This window comes from Megalobrama amblycephala, linkage group LG15 (assembly GCF_018812025.1).
Source record: "Megalobrama amblycephala isolate DHTTF-2021 linkage group LG15, ASM1881202v1, whole genome shotgun sequence".
NCBI classification, from domain to species: Eukaryota; Metazoa; Chordata; class Actinopteri; order Cypriniformes; family Xenocyprididae; genus Megalobrama; species Megalobrama amblycephala.
This window is the reverse complement of record NC_063058.1, coordinates 12,959,957-12,986,835: the sequence shown is the minus strand read 5'-3', so window position 1 is coordinate 12,986,835 and position 26,879 is coordinate 12,959,957. Positions and strand designations below refer to the sequence as shown.

The 26,879-nt window shown below is 37.4% G+C and overlaps 2 protein-coding genes and 1 long non-coding RNA gene across 10 annotated transcripts in view; 1 reads left to right on the top strand and 2 right to left on the bottom strand.

Annotated features, from left to right (window-relative positions):
* The window catches only part of abtb2b (ankyrin repeat and BTB (POZ) domain containing 2b), a 72,379-nt gene extending 66,775 nt beyond the window's left edge, over nucleotides 1–5,604 (top strand). For all 3 annotated transcript variants that reach the window (XM_048158019.1, XM_048158018.1, XM_048158017.1), the window contains 8 exons: nucleotides 64–338; nucleotides 521–699; nucleotides 2,557–2,662; nucleotides 2,919–3,021; nucleotides 3,146–3,236; nucleotides 3,334–3,402; nucleotides 3,619–3,732; nucleotides 4,909–5,604. In XM_048158019.1, the coding sequence (XP_048013976.1) occupies nucleotides 64–338; nucleotides 521–699; nucleotides 2,557–2,662; nucleotides 2,919–3,021; nucleotides 3,146–3,236; nucleotides 3,334–3,402; nucleotides 3,619–3,732; nucleotides 4,909–5,112 (1,141 nt within the window). In that variant the 3' untranslated portion in view covers nucleotides 5,113–5,604. The remainder of the gene's footprint in view (nucleotides 1–63; nucleotides 339–520; nucleotides 700–2,556; nucleotides 2,663–2,918; nucleotides 3,022–3,145; nucleotides 3,237–3,333; nucleotides 3,403–3,618; nucleotides 3,733–4,908) is intronic.
* A 482-nt stretch (nucleotides 5,605–6,086) lies between these two features.
* Nucleotides 6,087–11,393, bottom strand: LOC125246548. Its single transcript, XR_007179905.1, has 3 exons — nucleotides 10,983–11,393; nucleotides 6,511–6,561; nucleotides 6,087–6,407 (listed from the first exon to the last, which is right to left on the bottom strand). It is a non-coding gene; the product is annotated as an uncharacterized LOC125246548 (long non-coding RNA).
* A 10,018-nt stretch (nucleotides 11,394–21,411) lies between these two features.
* brsk2a (BR serine/threonine kinase 2a) overlaps nucleotides 21,412–26,879 on the bottom strand; it is a 282,035-nt gene continuing 276,567 nt past the window's right edge. For 3 of the 6 annotated variants that reach the window (XM_048158768.1, XM_048158770.1, XM_048158773.1), the window contains one exon: nucleotides 21,412–22,812. In XM_048158768.1, coding sequence (XP_048014725.1) covers nucleotides 22,601–22,812 — 212 coding nt within the window. In that variant the 3' untranslated portion in view covers nucleotides 21,412–22,600. The remainder of the gene's footprint in view (nucleotides 22,813–26,879) is intronic. The other 3 variants (XM_048158769.1, XM_048158771.1, XM_048158772.1) reach the window with 2 other exon arrangements.

Here is a 26,879-nt window from a genome sequence, read left to right as displayed (position 1 = left end):
CCTATCTATGAATCTGTCTACCATCCATCCAGCAATGAACTAATTGAGAACTATGTTCTCCAGGAATGTTTTAAGGAAGCTCCTCTCTCAGCCTCAGAAGGTGAGGGAAGACGTGCTCTCACTGGAGGAGATCCTGGCGGAGGGTGTGGAGGGCGAGACGCGGGCGTCTGGCCGTAACGGACATTCTCTACCCCCTCCTCCATCCCCTAACCTCAGCCTGGTGTCAGAAGATGCCCTGCCCAAGCTGTGTAAGGCCCGTATGAAAGCTCTGCAGGAGGCATCATTTTACAGCGCAGAGCATGGCTACCTTGATGTCACCATGGAGCTCAGATCATTGGGTAGGTTAGACACATACAGTATCTAACAACAGTCATAAATTATTTACAGAGAATACACATAGTATAGATGATATCATAGAGTAACACTTTAACAAATTCATTATCAGATACAAAAAGCAGAGCTATTTAGGAAGCATTTGATTATTTGTAAACAATTCTCTATATATCATCTGATCCTGCAGGAGTGCCGTGGAAACTTCATGTATGGTTGGAGTCACTGCGCAGTGCACAGCAAAAGTCCAGAGCTGGAGTCACGCTCTCCCTTTTGCGTGACTTCATTTCCATCAGAGAGGAGGACTACTGTGAGGAACTGGTCTGCGTTGGTTTTCCTCTGATGTTTAACATCCTGAAAAACAGCAAGGTAAAATACAACGTAACAATGACAAAACAAATCTTTATATACATATATATATATATATATATATATATATATATACATATACACACAGTTGAGCTCAAAAGTTTACATACCCCTTGCAAAATGTTAATCATTTTAACAAAATAAGAAGGATCATGAAAATTGCTTATTTATTTAGTACTGTCCTTAATAAACTATTTCACATAACAGTTGTTTACACAAAGTCCACAAGAGAAAAAAAAAAAATAGCAGAATTTATAAAAATGACCCCATTCAAAAGTTTACATACCCTTGATTCTCAATACTGTGTGTGGTTACCTGATGATCTACGACTGTGTTTTTTTTTTTTTTTGATGGTTCTTCATGAGTCCCTTGTTTGTTCTGAGCAGTTAAACTGAGCTCTGTTCTTCAGAAAAAATCCTCCAGGTCTTGCAGATTCTTCAGTTTTCCAGCATCTTCTGCATATTTGAACCCTTTCCAGCATTGTATGATTTTGAGATCCATCTTTTCACACTGAGGACATCTAAGGGACAAAAGCTGCAAACATTCACTGATGCTCCAGAAGGAAACACGATGCGTTAAAAGTCAGGGGTGAAAACTTTTGAACAAGAAGTTGATGTTCAAGTACAATTTATTCTCTTCATCCAATTCAAAAAGTTTACATCCCTGACTCTTAATGCATCATGTTTCCTTCTGGAGCATCAGTGAATGTTTGAACCTTTTTTAATAGTTGTGTTTGAGTCCCTCAGTTGGCCTCAGTGTGAAAAGACGGATCTCAAAATCATTTAGTCACTGTTGTAAAGGGTTCAAATATGCAAAAGATGCTTGAAAACTGAAGAATCTGTAGGACCTGGAGAATTTTTTCTGAAGAACAGAGCTCAGTTTAACTGCTCAGGACAAACGAGACTCATGAACAACCATCACAAAACAAAAAAACAGTCGTAAATCATCCAGATAACCACACACAGTATTAAGAACCAAGGGTATGTAAACTTTTGACATGCATTATGTTCTAAAAATTTTAGCAGCAAAAATTCAGACTTGGTGCTAAGAGGCCTTTAAATAATTCTTACGCTGCATCTGAAATTGCATACTTCCTTACTATATAGTAGGTGAAAACAGTATGACAAGAATGTTTGAACTCACAATACTCATAAGAGTAGTACTCAAAAGTACCCAGATGACCTACTTCTTCCAGTGAGATTCTGAAGTGTGCATACAATGGACACTTTACTATCCCATGAGGCCATAGGAGAATATTTGTGAAGCAACACAACTGACGCTGGTAATGGCTGGACGTGATGTAATTACTTATTCAAAATAAATACCTACTGAAGACAGTATGTGATTTCGGACACAGCCATAGTATTTGAAAAACAGTAGGCGAAAAGTCCCCGGATGACCTACCACAGGGTGCCAAACCCTGTTCCTGGAGATCTGCCTTCCTGCAGGGTTCAGCTCTAGCCCTGCTCATCACACCTTTCTGTAATTATCAAGTGCTCCTGAAGATCTTAATTAGCTGATTCAGGTGTTTTATCAGGGTTGGAGCTAAACTTTGCAGTTAGGTAGATTTCCAGGAACAGGGTTGGGAAGATTCTGACTCTTTTCAATGGAAATTTTTCTATCCCTTGAAGCCACGGGAGGGGATTTATGAATGGAAGTGAATTGACGCTAGTAGATCACATGACAGTAACAACGTGGTGGATGTAGCACATCTGAATTTCATTCATAGTACACATAGCGTACTTGAACGGTCGCGAAGTAAATTCAAATGTATTACCTACTCAGTATGTGACTTCTGATACATATTTAGTCTCTAGTTAAAACTACTTTGACTAATTCTTTCTTTTTTCTCTATAGAACGAGGCAATAATCCAACAGCTGGGTATCATTTTTAGTCACTGTTATGGTCCTGCTCCACTTCCTCCTATCCAAGAAAAGAAGGCAGCTCTCTCTGCTCAACTTGGTAATTCACTCCATCTTAGTACAGTTATATTTATGAATTAGCAACATTGACCATTGAATCCACTACAATAATTACTCAACATTGATTTAAAATGCAAAAACTAAAGTGTGTTTGTCACTGATTCTGGTGATTTCGCTTTCATTTACATTTTTTTTTTATATATTTTGCAGATTGTTTCATTTGTATTTTTGTCTGTAAATGATTAGTCCGTTAAAATCTTGAGCAAGTCTGATTTCTCAGATTCCTCTTTCCACAGACCCTCACTTCCTGAATAACCCAGAGATGTCTGACGTGAAGTTCCTAGTGGAGGGCAAACCGTTCTATGCTCACGGGGTTCTGCTGCTCACCGCGTCCGATAGGTGAGCCTGTTACCTTAGTGACAAAATAGCACATTTCTTTTATTTTGTAACACATATCTCTGAAGTAAATATATTTTGAAACAATGGAACCGTTATGAATAAAGGATGTCTGCTCTGGTATCAGGTTCAAAACTCTGTTGGCACTGAATGGGTCGGACAGCACTCAGCCACGCAAAGACATTGAGATCAGCAACGTCAAGTACAACATCTTCCAGGTAACATCAGATGAACCCTCATTCAGCGGGCTGTGTGACAACAGGGTGTTCCAAGATGTTATCAGGAGTTAATCACAATCTTATTGTGTTTATCCAGATGATGATGTCATACCTGTACTGCGGGGGGACAGAGTCTCTGAAGATGGTCGTCTCAGAGTTACTGGAGGTAAGACAAACAAGATACAGTCCAACCCAGCAAAGTACGGCCTTTGCCAATAAAACTGGAAGGAAATATTCTTCATGCAGTGGATCCTCCTGAGTATACCTGCAATAATTTAAGAAGAAACTTTAACATTTGTTGAGATTCTTCTTGGCCAGTAAAATATTTTTGTAGATTGAAGCAAGTAATAAGACATTGTTCACCCTTGTTTCCCTTCTCTAGTTACTGTCAGCATCCAGTTTGTTCCAGCTGAGGGCGCTACAGCGGCACTGTGAAATTCTCTGCGCTCAGAGCATTGACCTTGACAATGCTGTGAACATCTACCAAACTGCTAAGGTAAAAATATAGAATTGTTTATATACAATTTAGAATTATAAACAAACACATGCCAGAAAAAAAAAGAATCAGAATAATGTTGAATGTAAAATAATAGCAAAGACCATAGAATAACAAGACGTGTCGCTCATATTTTGAATGGGAGAAAGTGAAACGCGCAATATGGCAGAATAAGTCCCGCCTTCTAAATAAGAGCCAATCACCGACTGGTAAAGTCATCGCGTCACTTCAGCGGGCGTTAGAATCACCGGTTTCTATAGAAACAGTCAGACTCGCGCCTCCGAAGAGACGCGCATTTAGGTCTGCGCATGCGCATTAGCTTGATCCAGCCTGAAAAATACAGTTTTTTTTTGTCATGATTCGAGCGTTTAGAAACTAAATTTATGAGCCGGTTGTTGTTAGATTTCATTGGTGATTTCAAATATGAAATTTAATCGTAAGGTTGGCAAACAGTTTTGGAGAATTTGATGTTTCCCCATTCAAAGAGATTGCATGATGCCCAAGATGCCCGAGAGGCGTTTCAAAGATGGCCGCCGAGTGAAATGACTTGTCTTAAAGGGACTTTGATAATAGTAACTGACCAAACACATTTCCTTTGTCACGAGGAAAATGTATTTTGGTAGGATCATGATAATCTATAAAATGAACTACACCAAGGTCCCACAAGTTCACTTTTATTTTTTTTTTTAACCAAAAACATTTTCCTAGAATGTCCCAAAGCAAACTGCGCTTACCTGTTAGGCGTGATGATGTGTCCCTGACAGCCTCTGTAGTCCCATTTAGTCACTTGTTAGCAACCGCCTTTTTCAAGACATGTAACAGCTTAAAAAAAAAAAAGCCACGAGTGGGGTAATACTGATGTATTTGTCTTGAGCTTGACTTCACCACAGACCTTATTTCAGCCATTTAACCAAAATCCCATTCAAAAAAATTGACAGAGTTTGGGACAATGGAATCGGAAGTGCTAAAATGCTAACTTGTTTCCGCGTTTTGGCCTACAAAGTGATGTCATACCTGCTCCACTCATATATATATATATATATATATAAACAAAAATAAATTAAAAGATGACAAAATTATGTTACATTTTGCTAATATTTACTTTGAAAATATATGTTTTACAGGATATGAGCAATTTAATAATTGTTACTCCGTGCCTATTTTATTTTTTCCCAGGCTCATGGTGCAGTGGAGCTCATTACATACTGTGAAGGTTTCTTCCTGCAGAACATGGCAGGTCTGTTGGAGAGGGAAGCCTTCCGGGCGCTGATCCTGGGGTCCGGGACACGAAGCGGGTCTGGAAAAGACTCTCTTCTGGAAGAGCTTGAGGCAACGTTAACGCGCAGACTACGCTCACTGCTAGTGACTTCTCGTGTGTGAAAGGAAAAGATGGAAAAATAGAAGGAAATACACAAAGAAGAAAGGACATGGATGTGTAGATGTTAAGACAATATGGAAAGACTGAGGAAATGTGAAAAGGAAATGCTGTTGAAAAAAAAAAAAAAAAAGATGGACTGACTGAAGTTGAGCTTTGTGGACAGTTTCATGAATTCTAAAAATCATTTAATGGACACAAGCTTGACATTAAATGCTGCAGCATTTGTGTGGCTATAGCTATCGACCTAAAGTATGTTAAAATTGTGGACAACAGTTTTCCCACACTTAAACATGCCATTTTGTACAGAGTTTGGCTAAAGTGGGAGGCTAGAGTGTATCTTTTTTCCCCTTCATAATTGTTTTATTTTAAGCTATTATAGATGAATCTTGTAATAGAGATAAACAAGGACATGTTCTATTTAAAGATGTGAGATTATTTAATTTGCTATTTTATCTTGTCTCATGCCAAGCAAATAAAGTTATATATAAACAAAACTTGTATCTAAAATTTTATCCAAACAGCAGCAGACCACAATTAAGTATGTAAATATATATACATATACACACAAATATATATATATACAGTCAAACCAAAAATTATTCAGATATTTTTACTTGTGGATGCAGGACACTTTCAATTATGTAAGTGAGGATAGCAAAATAAACTGTGACATATTATACCCCAAAATTCTTCATACAGTGGACTACCAGTAAAACTGATAGAAAATTTGGGCACTTTGACCTGAACATGTTTTGTTTAAGTGCTATTAAGATTAATTTTCTCTAACACAGTTTAACTCTGAGATCTTGTCATATTTTATTACCATTTTTTAAACTAAACTATATTTAATAAACTGTATTAATGAAGGAAATGTTCAAGGTGTCTGAATAAATTTTGGTTTGACTGTGTGTGTGTATATATATATATATATATATATATATATATATATATATATATATATATATATATATATATATATATATATACGCTTAATCTACCTACGAAATATGAAGTACTGTGTGTTAAGCTGGAGCTGAAATAAGTGCAGAATTGTATGAGAACATACAAAAAAAAAACTGAAGGGAGATTTGGCAATGCTTTAAAGTTGAGTCTGTGCTGCCACCTTCTGGTTATTGAGAGCACTGCATGCTGTTAAACTGCTTTGATTCATAACTTCGAAGTGTACAAAAAAGGAGAAAAACAGTGAGGTCAACTTACCAGGCTTGAAAGAAACACCGAAAGTTGTGATGAAAACATGCAAAAACATTGGTTTCCAAACTGCAGAATTCACAAACTCCTAATAAGGGAATAAAACTGCAGGCGTGTGTGAGACTGTCACAGAAATACCAAATGGTGCACTCGCTAATTTAACACATACCACACAATGAAATGAACATTACCTTTTATGTTCACTCACATGAAGAGATGTAGACTCCAGTCCTGTAAGTAACCTAATAAAAAAATGATTTATAGCCTACTACACAGAGCGGGTCTTCTCATGAAATCACATGACAAGCGGTTATATGCATCACATTTTTCTAGTAACTGAAAATATTTTGCATGATGCTGCAACAGTATAAATCCAGCACAACTGTCATCCTAATGCAGCAAAGAAAATATTCAGGGTTCATGCAGGTTTCAGTAAGTCAAATTTAAGACCTTTTTAAGACATTTTAAGACCATAAAGATTGAAATTTAAGACCTACACGATGCATTACCAAAAATTATTCAAATCAAAGAAATTCTGAAAAAAATCATTTTATTTCAATGAATTCAGTCATTGAAAAAGCATTAATTTAATTTAAAGATAAAACAATCACATTGGTAACCTTCCACACCCAACAACGTGCCAAATGCCCAAAACCTTAGGCCCAAAATGAAAATAGGCTAAAACAAACTTGCCCTCAAATTAAATAGATTTCATCTCATATTTATTTACATTACAAAACAGCATATTAATAGCCTAATAGAGATTGAACAGGCTACTCCAACCCATGTAACAACCAATGTAGCACACACACACACACTCACTCACTCACTCACTCACTCACAGCAGATAATCCATGTTAGATAGATAGATAGAGACTCTAATTATCCCAAGGTAAGTATCTATCTATCTATCTATCTATCTAACATGGATTATCTAATGTGTGTGTGTGTGTGTGTGTGTGAGTGTGTGTGTGTCCCGCACTGTCCCATGAACTGTGAGCCCAGGTACCTCGACTTAACAATTCCATTGTTCCAGAAACGAACGTGGACGTCAAGCTGCTTGGTCCTGGTGGTCTGATTTTGGCTTTATTGAAAATTACGACATACGGCCCGGTAAGAGTACGAATCAGTTCCCTCTATAAACTCCCCCAATCCAAATCTCGCCACATAAGCGATCTTGTTGGGCCCGCAGTACGTCTTCGCAATTACTGAATCAGGGAACATCACTTGGAAAAGATCGCTAATCTCACTGTTGCTATTAAATGAGTGGTGTTTAGTCACCGTGTGTAGTATCCAAAGCACCTCGGCTTTCGATGTGTGTCAGTCGATCCAAAAGTACCCCGAAGGTTGTTCGACGGAGCTGCGATGATATTGCGCTGGAGACCAGAGGGACCAGGCATTGAGGAGGACGACGGCAGTGGTGAGGCTAATTGGCCGAGTCCGCTGAAGGCATTTTGCGGCTAGCTTGTGTTTCTCTGCTCTGGCGTGTGACTCTAGCGCGTTCACACCCAGAATCCCTAATTGATTTTATTTATTTATTTTTTGCAAAGTTTGCAGTGAGCCTCGTACCTGGAGCTGGGTACCGCTTGTAACCAACAGCAGAAATTGCTGTGATCTAGCCATGTCTCGTTGAAAATACACTTTCCCATTTTCCACACGTAGCCGAACTTTAACAAACTCTGAGGAGACGCAGATGTATTTCGCGGGCAGGTATTGCATTTATCACGGGATTTGTAGCTTTATCACCACGTATACCAACACCAATATACCCCAGAAAGAACTACGACTCGCTACTTTTTTGCTACTTTGTAATAACTTTCAGCAGGTAACGTTTCTGGAAATGGGTAAAAAAAAAAATTTAGACCTGACTAAATGAAATTTAAGACCTCGGATGAAAATCTGGCCGTTTTTAAGACTTTTTAAGGCCTTAAATTTAAAGTTCAGAATTTAAGACTTTTTACGACTTAAGACCCCGCGGGAACCCTGATATTACTACAGAACTTTAAGTAGACAATTTTTAACATAAAATTAAGTCAAAATATAACCTAAAATCTGATACAAAAGTTAGTCATTAAAGATAGGGTAGGCAATGTTTTTTACTTCTTGTTAAACTCTCTTTATATTCTGATAGCAATCAATAATAGAAGTGGTCTAAATGTACATATATCTTGTGTGGAAGTCTCAGGACCAAAAAAAAAAAAAAAGTCCAAATGCAATGATAGGATGTCTTGCCTACCTGTCAAGCTATGTATTTGCATACCTCGGCGCACCTGCTCGCACAGACATAACACCTCATCACCGCTTTCTGTAAGGCTATGCAGAAATGTAAGACAGTCACCGAGTGCCGCAAACAGCAGCCACCTTTTACAGTTCCTCCTGAACCAAAACAACAAGCTTATGCTGCATTCATGCCATACCGTAATTTCAAGATGAGGTAATTTAATGCAGTCTCGTGGAGCTTTGCAGACTCTGAAAGCATAAGATCCCACCCTCCCTTCAGAGCAAAGTGAGCTTGCTATTGCTAGCCTCTCCGAAATTGCCTACCCTACCTTTAAATGTAATATGTTTGTCAGAATTTAATCATTTATCATACAGGTTCAGCAGACAATAGGTAAAACCCTGCATTGAACAAATTCTCAAGTTTGTATCAATTAAGACTCCTAGACAAAGAGCTTTTTATCTTTTAAAGAGTTTGCACAAGTTATACTTGTTTTTGTCTACTCTTGCCTTGACTACTGCAATTCATTATATACAGGAGCTCTTATATAAATCAGTTACAACTGGTACAAAATGCTGCTGCTAGACTTTTTTTACGGGCACTCGGAAATATGATCACATCACTTCTGTTTTAATGCCCCTGCATTGGTTGCCAGTACATTATGGAATTGATATTAAAATTTGATTTGTTTTTAAAGCTTTGAACAGATTGGCACCAACTTATCTTTCTGACCTTTTGACTTTTAACTCGCAGTCTAGACATTTGAGATCATCTGACCATAAACTTTTGAAGGTCCCAATGTCAATGTTAAAATCCAGGGCGATTATGCCTTTGCTACTGTAGGACCAAAACTATAGAACAGCCTGCCAAACCATTCAAGATTTAGCCTATTGAGAGAGAAAGAGGAAACATTCTTATTTGGAATGGCTTATTAATTATAAACACCATTATTGTATTACTGATTATGTTTATGTTCTTGATACGTTTTTATTTTGATGATTATGTAGGCCTACAGCACAATGGTCAACTAGTGTTTGTGCTCTAAATAAACTCATTGATCGATCTTGTACAGATATCAGGCAACACTCGCTTGTTTATATTTCACAGGCAGTAAAGTTAAAATAGATTATCCATGTCAAATCAAAAACTGACAAATGCTCGTCAGTGTAAACATTTTCTGATTTCAGATAGGGTAAACTATACAAAAGTGTAACCGTATTTGATAGATTTAGGATGGGGCCCTGAAATAAGCTTAGCCGTTGAGTTTTAGCTATATCCTGCAATGCCATAACCTAGGGCTGGGCGATACAGCTAAAAAAAAAATTATTTTCATATTGTTCGGTATTGATAATTTTGAAAAAAAAAAAAAAAAAAAAAAAAAAAAAAAGTAAACTTTTTTTCAAAAAAAGAACAGTAGAAATAAAAGGTTGAATTTAACCAATGCATTTTTTATTAAGGCAAACTAATAATTTAAAATAAAAATAAAATGTAAACAAATCTTTTTTATATTTTATATGAAGATTAAGTAAGTGTTAAAGAAACTTTGAGCTGCACAGTTCTGGATAAATTGATAAACTTTTTTGTTTTGTCAAACTAAGATCACGATTCTGAATGACAACTAAACATGTAATTTACTAGAGATTCTGATAAAATATTAATTGCTGCAGTCTTTTAAAATTTTCAATTTATTTGAATTAATTATTTTAAAAAAAATCTTTTTTTTGATGTATGATTCAATAACTCACTCATAAAGACCCTTGTTTCATTACTGGATGAATCAGTGTATTTGAAAAAATCTGTTGAATGAAGATTCAATGTCAAATACATTTTTTTACAGTCACTTGTCGCCACCTGGTGGTGAAACAATATAATCGATAAATGCGTTGTTTTCAGCGTCAAGTTTCTTTCAGAAGCTGATTTGCTCAATTTTGATCAATAACATAGACATTAGTGAACTTTTATCTCAGTATTTCTGTGATAATTTGAATATTTGTAACACAGATATAAAGATACTGAGCAGATGACATGACAACTGCTCTCTCAAGACGAACTTTGAAGTAGATCAACTGTAAGACGTAATGAAACCACACTGACAAGCTATGTCCTTTTTTATTCACAATCTCCTCGTCGCCGGCAGGTACAACACTTGTTTTCATGTGTTTGTGTGTTCTGATTTCACGTGTTGATTGCAGATCTGAACTCCACAGCAACTTGTTTGTGTGTCACTTGTAGTTCGTGTGTTTGTGATCCAGTGACGGAGAGAGCTTGAGTTGTTAATGCAACCGAACTTCATGTCTGTTTACATTTTAACGCATTTAGGCCTAGCCACAACCCTCAGAAAAATTACACTCCTGTTTTAATATCAGCACGTGCAATGCGGCCATAGACAATGGTGTGATATCGCTTTAAGTTCAATAATCAAAAAGTTAATATTGAGTAACTTACATCTGTTCCAAACGACGTCGAATCGGGGTCAACTGTCGCGCGTCCGCGAGCAACACAGTAGTGGTGGGCGGGTGCTTCCTGAATGAACCAATAATCGGTTAATGATTCAGTGACTTGTGACTTTTAATTCCATAAAAGGCAGTTGTCGCAATTTACTGTGTAACCTGCAAAACGAATAGCCTAACTAAAATCCATGCATTACACCGTGTCTTAAACATACGCGATGATGGCACAAAATTCCACAAACAATCAGAAACAAGATGACAAAATCATTTACAAATCACAGCCAATCAGAAGAGCGTGTGAACGGGCTCTTTCTGACGAGGCTGAATCCAGCTTCTTATTCGCAGCTTCTTATTGACGCTATCCGGTCCACCTTAAAAGACGCGACGCTTCCGCGTTTGTAGCTTCTTATTCACGCTCAATTTAGGGACAGTGCGGATTTTGTCTTTTTCGCGCTTTTTTGAGGTATTGTGTTGCTTTTTGTGTCTATTTTCAGAAACTATTTTGAAATGCAAATAACACTGAAATATCAGCGAAAATAGGCTGCAAAAATATAAAGGCACATAAAATATAATTAGTATTCTTTGTTTATTGAACGTATCATCAGCTCAACTTGAAGGACCGTGTAGTTTTTTTCTTATTCACGCTTTTTATGCTATTATTGTCTATTTTCAGAAAAAAAATAAACTATTCTGAAATGTAAATAACACCGAGATATCTGTGAAAATTACTGTAAAATTACAAAGTTATATAAAAAACAATTACATCATTCTTTTTGCACGTCATCATTTAAAAGCATTAATGAATCAATTGAATAAAAAATAATTCAAGCAAATATTACAGATTTCAATATCACAAGGTAGAGACTATACCAGCTCCAGCTCCAGCTCGGATCCAGCCTGTTATGAAGACTTCAGATGAAGGACTCCAGAACATCAAACATGGATGATTATACAAAATGATCATGTTATCATTGCTTTGCATGCACACTACTTTTGCTTAAAAGAAGTAAATACTACAATTTGTATATCTTACAACTGTACGTTCTGATATCATCTCATAAAAGAAGACTGTTGTGTTTTTGTCACATAGAAACATGAATTTGCTGTAAAGCTTCTTTTGAAATATGTATAGTGAAAAGCGCTATACAAGTGAATGTGAAATAAATTACCTTTGAGGGTGCGTTAAAAGTTGCACTGGGGCCTTATTCCCAATGTACTCGACTGTAATCATGCACATTTTCAGACATTTTTACTGTAGCATTTTAAAGTTATGGACCCATGAATTTGACAAATGTGACAATACAGTCACAGGAGAAATTGCACTATTGGCCCAATTGGAGGTGCTATATCTCATCTGCCTTTGAGGGTGCGTTAAAAGTTGCACTGGGGCCTTATTCCCAATGTACTCGACTGTCACCATGCACATTTTCAACATTTTTACTGTAGCATTTTAAAGTTATGGATCCATGAATTTGACAAAAGCAACTTAACACCAAAAGCAGCTGAGATACAGTGAATCTAAATGGGCTAATAATGCAATTTCTCCTGTGACAGTATTGCCACATTTGTCAAATTCATGGGTCCATAACTTTAAAATGCTACAGTAAAAATGTCTGAAAATGTGCATGGTGGCAGTCGAGTACATTGGGAATAAGGCCCCAGTGCAACTTTTAACGCACCCTCAAAGGCAGCTGAGATATAGCGCCTCCAATATGGCAAATAGTGCAATTTCTCCTGTGACAGTATTGCCACATTTGTCAAATTCATGGGTCCATAACTTTAAAATGCTACAGTAAAAATGTCTGAAAATGTGCATGGTGACAGTCGAGTACATTGGGAATAAGGCCCCAGTGCAACTTTTAACGCACCCTCAAAGGCAGCTGAGATATAGCGCCTCCAATATGGCAAATAGTGCAATTTCTCTGGTAACTGTATTGTCACATTTGTCAAATTCATGGGTCCATAACTTTAAAATGCTACAGTAAAAATGTCTGAAAATGTGCATGGTGACAGTCAAGTACATTGGGAATAAGGCTCTTGTGCAACTTTTAACGCACCCTCAAAGGCAGCTGAGATATAGCACCTCCAATTGGGCCAATAGTGCAATTTCTCCTGTGACAGTATTGCCACATTTGTCAAATTCATGGGTCCATAACTTTAAAATGCTACAGTAAAAATGTCTGAAAATGTGCATGGTGACAGTCAAGTACATTGGGAATAAGGCTCTTGTGCAACTTTTAATGCACCCTCAAAGGCAGCTGAGATATAGCACCTCCAATTGGGCCAATAGTGCAATTTCTCCTGTGACAGTATTGCCACATTTGTCAAATTCATGGGTCCATAACTTTAAAATGCTACAGCATGGTGACAGTCGAGTACATTGGGAATAAGGCCCCAGTGCAACTTTTAATGCACCCTCAAAGGCAGCTGAGATATAGCGCCTCCAATATGGCAAATAGTGCAATTTCTCTGGTAACTGTATTGTCACATTTGTCAAATTCATGGGTCCATAACTTTAAAATGCTACAGTAAAAATGTCTGAAAATGTGCATGGTGACAGTCAAGTACATTGGGAATAAGGCTCTTGTGCAACTTTTAACGCACCCTCAAAGGCAGCTGAGATATAGCACCTCCAATTGGGCCAATAGTGCAATTTCTCCTGTGACAGTATTGCCACATTTGTCAAATTCATGGGTCCATAACTTTAAAATGCTACAGCATGGTGACAGTCGAGTACATTGGGAATAAGGCCCCAGTGCAACTTTTAACGCACCCTCAAAGGCAGCTGAGATATAGCGCCTCCAATATGGCAAATAGTGCAATTTCTCTGGTAACTGTATTGTCACATTTGTCAAATTCATGGGTCCATAACTTTAAAATGCTACAGTAAAAATGTCTGAAAATGTGCATGGTGACAGTCAAGTACATTGGGAATAAGGCCCCAGTGCAACTTTTAACGCACCCTCAAAGGTAATTTAATTCACATTCACTTGTATAGCGCTTTTCACTATACATATTTCAAAAGAAGCTATACAGCAAATTCATGTTTCTATGTGACAAAAACACAACAGTCTTCTTTTATGAGATGATATCAGAACGTACAGTTGAAAGATATACAAATTGTAGTATTTACTTCTTTTAAGCAAAAGTAGTGTGCATGCAAAGCAATGATAACATGATCATTTTGTATAATCATCCATGTTTGATGTTCTGGAGTCCTTCATCTGAAGTCTTCATAACAGGCTGGATCCGAGCTGGAGCTGGGGCTGGTATAGTCTCTACCTTGTGATATTGAAATCTGTAATATTTGCTTGAATTATTTTTTATTCAATTGATTCATTAATGCTTTTAAATGATGACGTGCAAAAAGAATGATGTAATTGTTTTTATATAACTTTGTAATTATACAGTAATTTTCACAGATATCTCGGTGTTATTTACATTAATAGCATAAAATGCGTGAATAAGAAAAAAACTACACGGTCCTTCAAGTTGAGCTGATGATACGTTCAATAAACAAAGAATACTAATTATATTTTATGTGCCTTTATATTTTTGCAGCCTATTTTCGCTGATATATCAGTGTTGCATTTCAAAATAGTTTCTGAAAAGACACAAAAAGCAACACAATACCTCAAAAAAGCGCGAAAAAGAGAAAAACTGCACTGTCCCTAAATTGAGCGTGAATAAGAAGCTACAAACGCGGAAGCGTCGCGTCTTTTAAGGTGGACCGGATAGCGTCAATAAGAAGCTGCGAATAAGAAGCTGGATTCAGCCTCGTCTCTTTCTGCTGTCTCAAAATATAGGCTATATAATCAGATTAATAATAAGAAATAATCTATTTCAACAGTGCCTGATAAATTCATTGCCATGGAATAGCTACACCTGTATGTATGTTTACATAGTGTTTACACAGTTTGAACGTTCCTGTTTCCTTTATTTTCAGGTAAATTATCAATTGTCACTTTCATTATGGATATTAAATTGATATGCGACCTAAAATTAAATAATTTTAATATCGCTGTCGCGGCTGGTAAGGACAAAAACTCTTTTTACCATAGAAAACATACCTTTCATCGCTTTTCACAACGTCGAATCTGTCTTGAACGCACAGACAAGCGGAGTGATACAAACGGTGAAAAGTCCCAGTGATGCCGTCAGCACTAGTGGAACGCACGCTCTCGGCCAATTGAATTCGAGGACTAGCTGTTTTATTGAATGATATTAAAGGGGTCATGAACTGCGTTGTTTTATTGTTTTATAATATTTCCTGGGGTGCACTTATAATGTTAGTATGGTTTTTACATCCAAAATTGTCAATTTATAAATAAAACGCATTTTTCCTACCCTGATTTTAGCCCTCTGTGATTGGCTAACATCTTGCCATTTGAACTAGCTATTAGCTATTACTCTCTTTTAGCGCGTTTTTACTGTTACAGCTCTCAAGGTTAACTAATGGTGAAAAGTGTTAATTGCATTACATTTAGATCTATGGCGTTATATTTAGATCGTGGCATGAGGTTGCAGTGATGAACACTGTGTAGCCAATCAAAGATGTGTTGTTGAGCACATGAAAGCAGTGATCTTGTCATTGCAACTCAATTTCTGCACACTAACAAATGCTTTCATCTTCACTAACAGTGCAAATGCGATATAATTAAGAGATTTGTTGAAAAAACGTAAGTTTTGCACGTCAGTCACGATTTCATTGCCTGGAAAATCCAGTCTCGCCACTGTAACAGCGGATGAGTCTGATCGGCCATTGAATCAATTCGATTTCTAGGTCGGAGCAAATCCGAGCAAACAGGAAGTAACCAATCAGAGAAGGGCGGATATGACGTTAGCAAAGTGACAAGAGAGTCAACAGCGAAAAGTAAATAATTAATGTGTTTTTGGTCATTTAAAACTGAATTCACAGCTGAATAGAACAAACTCTCGGGTCTCCCGTGTGCAATCTTTGTTGATATTGAAGGGACTTTTGCCGCAGTAGAGTGACGTTGTCTGCGTCACTGAAATAAACGAATCTGATTGCACGGTACGGTTTGGAGTTGACTCGAATCGCGACGGAGGGCGGACTGACCAGACTGATATATCTTGTAGAAGATATATCAGTCTGGCCTTGCCAGGCAAATGATTTCATGCTGTTTGAATGACAGCTTCAGCGTGCGCTGCTCCAACGATTGCAAAGGGGGCTTTCTTTAATCGCTTTCTTTATATAATTTAATCACCGTTAAATAAAAAATAAAAAATAAAGATTTTCATCCTACTGACACACAGACAAAGATCATCTGACTGTACATGAATCATTACATATCAGATCAGGCATTAGAATTAACACAGTTACTTACATGTTGCATTACTGTCGAGTCCAGGCACTGCACAATATTTTGTAATCCTCAACAGCATGTTTAATGCTTGGTAGCTCGAACTGGTTTAGCACCACATAGAATAGGTAGCCTAAGTAACATAGGCCATGTTACTTAGGCTACCTATTCTATTGCATGTCATGCTCAAATCGGTGGGCGGGGCTAAACAGGCCGTGATGAAGTCAGGCTAAACAGGCCTCTTCTGCGGAGGCGGTGCTTGCTGCCCTTTGACGCCATATATCCCCACTTTGAAAATCCTGTCGTTCACTGGGTCTGGTGTCAATGAAAGCTTTTATTGGACTAAAAAAGAAGTTTTCAGCTCTAAAACTTACAGGATATTCTTATAGTATGATGACCTCTTATGTGTCAAAAGCTCAAGGAAAATTTGATTTCTCAGTTCATCACCCCTTTAAATGTATAACTATAATTTTTCATTTATATAAACTATAACTGTAATATTTCACTTAAGTTGTAACAAAATAAAATATCCATCACAGTGAGAATAATGTCTAACATGTTAAGCTGAAGCAGATTACTTAAATCAGAAAATAAATCAGTTTCTTAATTCATAAAGTTAATTTCAGAAAATGTGCATGTATGCCAAATAATTTTGGCCTATATCAGTCATGGACATTATATATATATATATGACCTCTGTTTTTGATCATTGTTTGACTGATAAACACTCCCACTCAGTAACATACAAATATGAACACTCACTAGTATCATCCTATTAAGTGAATGAGTTTATTGTTTCATTTTTCTCTCTGAAATTGCTCACAGTTATGATACAAGGGGATTTTTACAACTTTAAATGCATGTTCCTGCTCTGCATGGACATTTTTATTATTATTATTTATTTATTTTTTTTTTTCATTGAAGTTTTGCTTTATAACTGTATAAAATAGGAAAGTTCACAACAGGTATTGCTTCATTATTGTTCCATTTAAACAAGCTGTCTGTAAAAAGGGGGCCGTGAACATCCGAATCTTTCCTGGTCGAGGTACATGGTACAGACAAAAGGAAGCATTTTATAAACAGAACGGATACTACAAAGACACCGCAAGCGAGCAAAAACAGTGTTGCATCACTCGCTTACAGCGCACATATTAGAAAACATGACAGGAAAACAGAAAGAGAATGAAAAATTGCAGAGAGACTAACAGAGGTTAAAGGTGATGGCAGGTGTTTTTCTTTTTTTCCCATTAAAAGATGTAAGGAAAGCAGTTCTGAGAAAATAGCGCGATTTTTGAGAATAGTTACGCTAAAGCCATGCAAAGAAAATGCGTGCATGCACACAGCAATACAAGTCAAAAAAGCAAAGAGCAGGAACGGCCTTCGAGTTTCCCTTAGGCCATAACATCATATTTACAGTAGAACTGATCCAAGAACAGCTTTTTTTGTCATCCATTGTACACACACAATGATATGAAGCTGACATTGATAGAGAAGTTCATTCCCTTCCCATAGAGGCTAAACTACATTCTTAAATCACTGTTAAATTTGCTTTTTTGTGGTTTGCTTGTTTTCACATACTATTTTGTTCTCTTTTGAAGCTAGGAAAGAAAGATTCGTAAAGTCCACGGTACTTTTACAAATCAAGACATTAGAAAGTTCCTTTAAACGAACAAAATTGTGTTGCCCTGATACAAACAAACACATTATTGTCATAAATAAATAAATAAATAAATAAATAACATTCAAGTTCTCATATATATACTGTATATAACTGGATGATAATAAATAAGGACAGAGATAAAACAGAAGGAGAAATACAAAAATATCCACAATGTATTCAACATTTTTTTTTTTTTATCTGCTGGTAGCGAACATGAGAAATGATCAGAAAAAAAAAAAAAAATAAACACTGTATTTCAGTGTCAAACTAAATTGATTAAATGAAACAAATTGTTCCATCACGTAATAAATACAGAATACAAGGGTTAAATAATAATTAAATAAAGACTAGCAACACAAGATTTCAAATCTGAATCTACAACAGAACTAAACCTAGTGTCACATCTAGACATTTTATTTGTACATAATTATGTTCAATCTGTACAACAGAGATTCATTCATTAGGATAAATTCATTCAGTACTATTCCCCCCCACCCCATCCCGAGTCCCAAACTCACTGAAAACCATGTTTCAGTCCTTTTGCAGCAATGATTTAAGATCAAGTGATGTTCTTCAAACAAAGTCATAAATAAATAAAAGAGAGCACAAATGGAATCGAATTTGAAAAAAAAAAAAAAAAAATCCACATCCCCCAGGACAAGCTCTTCAAAGTCATCTTTTCCTTCTCGATGTGTTTAGTTTCTTCTCCTATGGTCTTTATGAATCTGAGTGCAAACATCCTAGAGTATGTGTTCATGTCTAGTATTTTGAATGTGAATTTGTTCCAAACCTAGTGAGCTGCCTTGTTGTCTACTGCCTTCAAAAGCAAGATACACTCATGATTTGTTTCTGATGATTTTCCAGATTTTTATAATGAAAGAACTCTTTTACAATTCCTACAAATTGGTCTTAGACAGCAAAATTATGGCCAAAATTATGTGAACCAGGCTTATGATTTTGATTTCTGAATCGTAACAATAAGTGACTGAGTTAAAACACTCTTCAGCTATAGCAACTCTGCATGACATGTAAACAGCTTGCGCACTGAGATTCGATTGATTTAGTAAACTGTTCAATTAGCATGTTGCTAAGCTAACAACTTATCTAAAATGTTTTTCATAGACAGCATTTCCATGTGACACAAACATGCTTACACTGTGCGCACTGGAGACTCCATTCATAATTGATTTCAGTAGAGTTTGCCATTAGCATGTTGCTAAGCTAACGACTTATTTGAAATGCTCTTCATAAAGGGCTTTCACACTGAATAGTTCTAGGAACTCAGTTTGAGGAATTTCTCCCCTGGGCCATGTTCCTGGTTACATTCGCACCAGGAATAGGAACTCTGAAGCGGCCGACAGCAGTCTTTAAGTGCGGCATTTACAAACGCTAAAAACCGGTCGATGGAGGATGCCGTGATCAGAGCTGTGTTTGTTGTGTGCCGTGGGTTTTGTGATAACTGAAATGTAAACGCAAAATTTACGCAACTGAAAGAGCAAAAAGTGGGGCTAAGAGACAAAATCTCCTATGACAACTTTCAGTATTACATATCATCGAGGCGGAGAAAAGGACACAACCCTGCAGACAACAGGTAAATGCCGTTTTTGCTGTTTTCCATGTTCGTGAAGTAAACATGTTTACACGGCTTTTTAAAAATGCCAGGTGCTGGTGTTTGACATATCAACATACACTTGTGTCACTGTTAGTTCCTTTAGTGCTGGTTTAGACCCTACTCTGAAGCTAATTTAGTTCCCCCAAAAGGAGTTTGTAGAACTAAAATCATTCCTAGTTCCTGTGGTGCGAACACGGCAAAATCCAGGTACTTCAGCCAATAGTTCTAGGAACTATGAAAAGGTTCCTCCGGTGCAAAAGCCCCTATAGATAGCAACTCGGTGTGACATACAAACAGTACTCTGTTGAAATTAATTGAACTAGGGTGCGTTTCCCATAGCGAACTATGGTCGCAAGTTCAGTCGTTACCAATAGAGTTCAATGGGACTTACGACCATAGTTGGCTAACGATGCTTTCGGGAAACACACCCCCTGCAGCTGTTAGCTTAGCAAGAGGGTAACTGTACTGAAACTTGAACTGACTTCAGCACAGTTACCATAATGCTAAGCTAACAACTGCACAGTTCATTTAAATTCAACAGAGTTTGACATTAGCATGTTGCTATATGCTAAAAGCACCATACACTAATGTGCATAAAAATACATGAGACTATATGTGCCCTTATGTATTTGCATTGTGTATGTGGGTGTGCAAATGTATTGTACAATGTAATGCGACCTTGAGCTATGGAAAGGCGCTATATAAATAAAACTTCTTCTATAACATTGGATGACTAGTAATTTTCTCCTATTAAATTCAGATAAGACTGAAGTATTACTTATTGGGCCAAAAACCTGTACACAGAATCTTTCTGACTACAATCTGCATTTAGGAGGATGTACTGTTACTCCATCCTCGACAGTTAAAGACCTGGGTGTTATATTAGACAGCAACTTGTCCTTTGAAAATCATATTTCATATGTTACAAAAACAGCCTTCTTCCACCTCAGAAACACTGCTAAGATACGGAATATGTTATCAATTTCTGATGCAGAAAAGTTAGTTCATGCGTTAATGACGTCTACACTAGATTACTGTAATGCATTATTAGCTGGTTGTCCTGCTTCCTCAATAAATAAGCTACAGTTAGTACAAAATGCAGCTGCTAGAGTTCTTACCAGGTCAAGAAAATATGATCATATATCACCAATTTTATCATCTCTACATTGGTTACCTATTAAGTTCCGTATCGATTATAAAGTATTGCTAATGACCTATAAGGCTCTAAATGGTTTAGCTCCTGTGTACTTAACTAAACTTCTGTCGCCCTACAATCCTTCACGCTCTTTAAGATCACAAAACTCTGGACTTCTGGTTGTACCTAGGATATCCAAGTCCACTAAAGGAGGGAGAGCGTTTTGGCTCCGAAACTCTGGAATAGCCTTCCTGATAATGTTAGGGGCTCAGACTCGCTCACCCAGTTTAAATCTAGATTAAAGACGCATCTCTTTAGCCAAGCATTCACATAATGCATCTCATATCAGATCAATTGCACATGACTATCTTTGCTTAATGTTATGAACAGCAGCTACGCTAATTATTCTCCATTTGCTTTTCTGTTCTACCCATCCCAAGGTGACTAGAGAGGACATCAGCTTCAGTTTGGATCCAGCCTCTTAAGAAGACCTCAGATGACCAACACCTATGAAGAGACGACGCCAACTCCTGCGAGGACTTCAGAAGATGCAATCATCTGGATCAACATGCACATTGCCCAATTTCTATATCCTAATTATTGTTAATGTAATTCATTTTTCCAGGAGCTCATTGCTTCTACCTTCAGTTAAACTGCTAACAGTGATTGTAAATTAATTGCCTAAATTATTACATTATTTGCTAACTGCATTCTTTAAACTGTAATGTTGACATGCATTCTCTGTAAAGCTGCTTTGAAATGATATGTATCGTGAAAAGCGCTATACAAATAAATGTGAATTGAATTGAATTGAATAACACACAGATATTGGGTAATATAGCCCTTATTTTAAATTAGACTGATTAAAGTGCTTAGCCTGCCATGTTGAATGATTTCTTTGTAAAAGGTTTATTGCATTGTATTAAAGGACTGCATTATAATGTGATCAAAGTGAGGTATCCAGACATCCCACCCTGCAAAACTCATTTCTGGGAGATGCTACATCACACCCCCCATCCCCTAAGTGATCAGAGAAGACACATTTGAAACACATCATACTGTAATACCAGGTGTAACGGTAATGCGTCTTGGCTGACCACATGTGATCGGTTCACAGAAAACGGATCTTAATAACAGGATTTCTCTCTCGCTTGATTGATTTCCGGGATATTGTATATAATTTGCTTGCATCAGGAACCCCCTTTCAATATGCGGGAGACTCCCAGACCTTCCGGGAGAGGTGGGATGTCTGGGTATCTTAGAGGCAGCTCACTAAGTTTTGGAACAGAGTCTATTGGTGCAGCCAGTTCCCACCAGCTGGTCAACCATTTTAACAGGTTAGGATGCTGAGATGATGGCAAGGGAGCACACAGGCGGTTGAGCGGCAAGTAGTGTGTGTATTTGTATTTTAGTCCTTGTCAACCATAGAGAGACTGGAGAGTGGGAAGGGAAGAGTATGACGAAGGATGAAGTGTCCATCTCCTTGGTAACCTGCTTGTTCGTCAGGAAAAGTGCCGTCTGTCAATAAATGTCCGTCACAGGATGTGCAGGGAAGTGGGGCAGCGTTTTAATACGTTTTCTGGATAATTCCTAGCAGCAAAGACAAGCCGTCACAAAGGTGAGGAAAACGGGAAGGTAGACGTAAAGACATGAACACATCTGGGGTAGAAACAACAGGGGTTCGGGAAGAGGCTGGCAAACTGACATGGCAAAGACGGTGAAAGAGGAAATGTGCCTGGATTTGGGTCATAACTTGTTTTTTCAACAGTCATTCCATCATACAAAAAGTTTGTCCAAATATAAATTCCACCACCTCTAAGATTATGTACATTTTTGAGTGCTTTTATGTGGGTATGTTTGAAAAAGCTTGATTGGTAAAGTTTTAGGGCTGCTCCTGTATCCCAAAGGATGCCACCAGCTTGGCATTGTCCCTGGGATTGCCCGCCGGGCATTTAGAGTCACTAGGCTGAGGGTCATGGCGACGGGCGTTAGATGGGTGTCTGTTGGGCGTGCCAGGTGGAAGAGGCACCTGGCCATTCTTCTCGTCTGAAAAAAGTTGTTTAATTACGTCAAAGAAGTTACTCAATGGGCTGCCTAGGTACACAGATAGGAAGAAAAGGAAAAAAGAGAGAACAAAGAAATGAACAATGGGTTCGTACGAGGAGAAGTGGACAGAAAGGGGAAAAGAGATAGGAGAGGGAAAAATGTGAAGACTACGACTTGGAGACGCTTTGAGGGCCACACTAACTTTTGAATTTGGAAGTTCTGTACAAGATATGAGGCTTGCCTGGTTAAATTAGTTAAAACCAGCTTAAGGCTGTACCTACTGTAGCTGGTTGCCATTAATGGGTTAGTTCGCCCAAAAATGAAAATTCTGTCATTAATTACTCACCCCCATGTCGATCCAAAATGTCATTAGTATCTTTCTGGACCTTGAAAGTGGTGGTTAAATTGCTTGCTATGGAGGAGTCAGAAAGCTCTTGGATTTCATCAAAAATATCTTCATTTGTGTTCCAAAGATGAACGAAGGTGTGGAACAACATGAGGGTGAGTAATTAATGACATTATTTTCATTTTTGGGTGAATTAACCCTTTAAGCTTGTTATTACATTCAAGTTTCAATATTTTATCAGTATGTGTGTTCCCTGGAAATGGAACCCATGACCATGGGGGTGCTAGAGTTATACTTTACAAGTTGAACAACAGCAACAAAACTAGTTGTAGTTTAAGCTGGACTACCAGATGGTGGGCACCTAGCTGAGCTGGTAGATCATCTTGGATGAGATAAATCGCCTTGACCACCAAAAACATGTATGACGTTTTTTTCCTCGCCCAAATTCAACTAGGTTCCCGCTGGCTGGTCAACCAAATTAACCGTCTTGGAACAGCTTACTTGACCACTTTAAGCTGGTATGACCTAATTTTTACAGTAATGTCCTTGACCAAGATGGTGTACCATATCTCAGCCAGGTCCCCAACATCTGGTCAACCATCTAAATCAGCTTGGACCAGTTAGAAACAAGCTACCGTGTTCCAAATCAGAGCTACCACCTTAAAGTCAATGTGAAACAGCATTTGCAACCCATTTTACTTCTGTCACAACATAGTTCCAAGTCATACAGAATAATCAACCAAAAATAACAGGGAATTTCTTTGCGAGATTTAGAATGGAGTTCAGCTGCAGATTACTTTTGAGGAGCATTTTTCACCTTGAGGTGGAGGCTGAAGGTCAAGTTCACCCCAAGAGCATCTTTATGGTAATATTTTTCATATATGCTGTAATTTGCTATTATTGAAGTACCCTACACTCTAAAAAATGCTGGGTTAAAAACAACCCAAGTTGGGTCGAAGATGGACAAACCCAGCAATTGGGTTGTTTTAACCCAACGGTTGGGTTAAATGTTTGCTCAACCTGATGGGTAGTTTTATCTAACTCAACTATTGTATAAAAATTACTGTATTGCTTGCTTAAAATGAACCCAAAATATGTTGGAACTTAACATTTATTAATATGCTTAATAAATGAACATTTATTAAATTGCTTATTAATAAATGTTTAACTTTTTGATTATTACTGTTGCTCTAGGAAATGTGTCTGATTTTTAAATTCCAACTTATTTTGCATTCATTTTAATCCAGCCATACTAAACAATAGTTGGGTTAAACAAAACTGCCCAGCAAGCAAACATTTAACCCAACCAAATCGCTTTTTTTTTTTTTTTTGGTGAGATTTAATATTAACTGCCATTAAATTACCCATTAACTATTGGTGATATTGGTGAGACAACTGTACCTAAAACAGATAAACTGCACTGGCTCACAATATTTTTGGTCTTGGTGAAGACAGTATTAAAAGGTTTACCAAAAGAAAAACGTTCAGTGAACGTACCAATGAAAAAATCATATACAGTAAGACCAGGAACATGTATTAAGACAGGTTTTGATTTGATATTGACTTTAAAGATGGTTATTCTGGATTTTCTGGTCAGGATGATTCACATGGGATCACATGACTTTAAATAGCCAACATAAGAAATACTAGATAACTAGAAAAGGCTCTAAAGTAATGAGTGAAGCGATGTGGCATCTGTACACTCTGTCACTGCAGAAAGAATGGCACGTAGATCAGTCAGGAAACCCACACGCGGGTAGAACGTACCCTTTAATCTTCATTTTGCTCACTTCTCAGAGTCACAGAAGCCTATGAAGTGTCATCTGTCCGGTTCAACTACATATCATATTCCACAGGCGGAATATACAACAGCAGGATATCATCAAGCACCACTGTATATTCTGTAATTATGTAAATGAAAACTCGTTTTTGATGGATGGAAAGACTACAATGTCTACAAACATTTTCCACAAATTTCTTTCCAGTGTCTGTACACAGAGACCGCTGAGCAATTGTTTGAACAAGCTACTAACAACAAAGACTAAATTACAAAAACCTCATAAACTTGGGTAATGGCAAAAGGGGGAAACTACACTGTGTTCCAAATTATTATGCAAGTGACATATCAGTAAGATTTCAGTACAATAAACATTCAGATTTTAGTTTTTCTCAGAAAATGTTTGTTTATTTATCCATGTCTTTTTAGATAACTGGTATAAATCTCAGACAAAATAATTTGCCAGGTCTATGGAAATCCTACTTAGAGGTTGTTCCACATTATTAAGCAAGTCACAGTTGTCATGCAATATGGGGAGGAAGAAAGATCTTTCTGAAGATGAAAAGCATGAAATGGTCCAATGTTGTGCAAAAGGCATGAAAACAACTACTGTGTGAAAACTGAATGGAGATTATCAAATTATCATAAGATTTGTTAGTGATTTAGAGCACAGCAGAACTCGGTCAGATAAAGGCTTATTAATGAAATTTCCAGTCAAAAATTAATTGTATTAAAAGGCCAGCTATAATAAAACAAATGTTGAGCAGCAAACAGGTATTTGAAGCTGCTGGTGTCTCTGGAGTCTCAAGAAGCTCTCCATGGAGGCTGGCAGTTGTGCGTAAAGATGCATTTCAGCCACCACTAACCAAACCTCACAAAGTGAAACATTTACAGTGGGTGTAGAAATACATTTTCAAACAGTTTTATTGCTGTGGTGTTTTTTTGCAGCATGGGATAGTGCATTGCATTTCAGAAGGCACTATCTTCCTTTTTATATCATAGCTGAAAATGGCCAGTTATGAACTCCACGTCTTGCAAAAGTCATTTTAATACCCTCAGAGACCCTAAAGGGACCTTCCATCTCACTTCCCAATATTCCAGCCCAGATCATCACCCACCAGCTCCTTGCTGATGTCGAAGTCTTGTTGGAACGTGGTGGCCATTCACCAACCATCCAGAAATCCATCCATTTAGACCATCCATTGTAGTACGGCATTTGTCAGTGAATAAAACCATTTAAAAATGAGTCTTCATGTATTTCTAAACCCACTGTGAATGTTTCTCTTTGTGAGGTTTGGTTAATGGTGGCTAAAATGCATCTTTACGCACAACTGCCAGCCTGCATGGAGAGCTTCTTGAGACTCCAGAGGCACCAGTAGCTTCAAATACCTGTTTGCTGCTCAACACTGGCTTTTTTTTTTTTTATAGCTGCCCTTTTAATACAATTAATTTTTTTGACAGGAACTTTCATTAATAAGCCTTTATCTGACTGAGTTCTGCTGTGCTCTAAATCACTCACAAATCTTATGATAATTCGACAATCTCCAATCAGTTTTCACACAATATTAGTTGTTTTCATGCCTTTTGCACAACATTGCACCATTTCATGCTTTTCATCTTCAGAAAGATCTTTCTTCCTCCCCATATTGCATGAGAACTGTGACTTGCTTAACAATGTGGAACAACCTCTAAGTAGGGTTTCCATAGACCTAGCAAATTATTTTGTCTGAGATTGATACCAGTTATCTAAAAAGACATGGATAAATAAATATTTTCTTAGAAAAATTAAAATCTGAATGTTTATTCTACTGAAATCTTACCGATATGTCACTTGCAGAATAATTTGGAACGCGGCGTAGTTCACTTATTCTAGCAGACTTTGTAAAGTTTTTGTTTCTCGACAGGCTATTAAAAACCTGCACATCCTGATTCCTGGAACTGGCGACTGGAAATGGCAATTTTCAAAAGTTCTTGGCATTTGGGTGTAATATG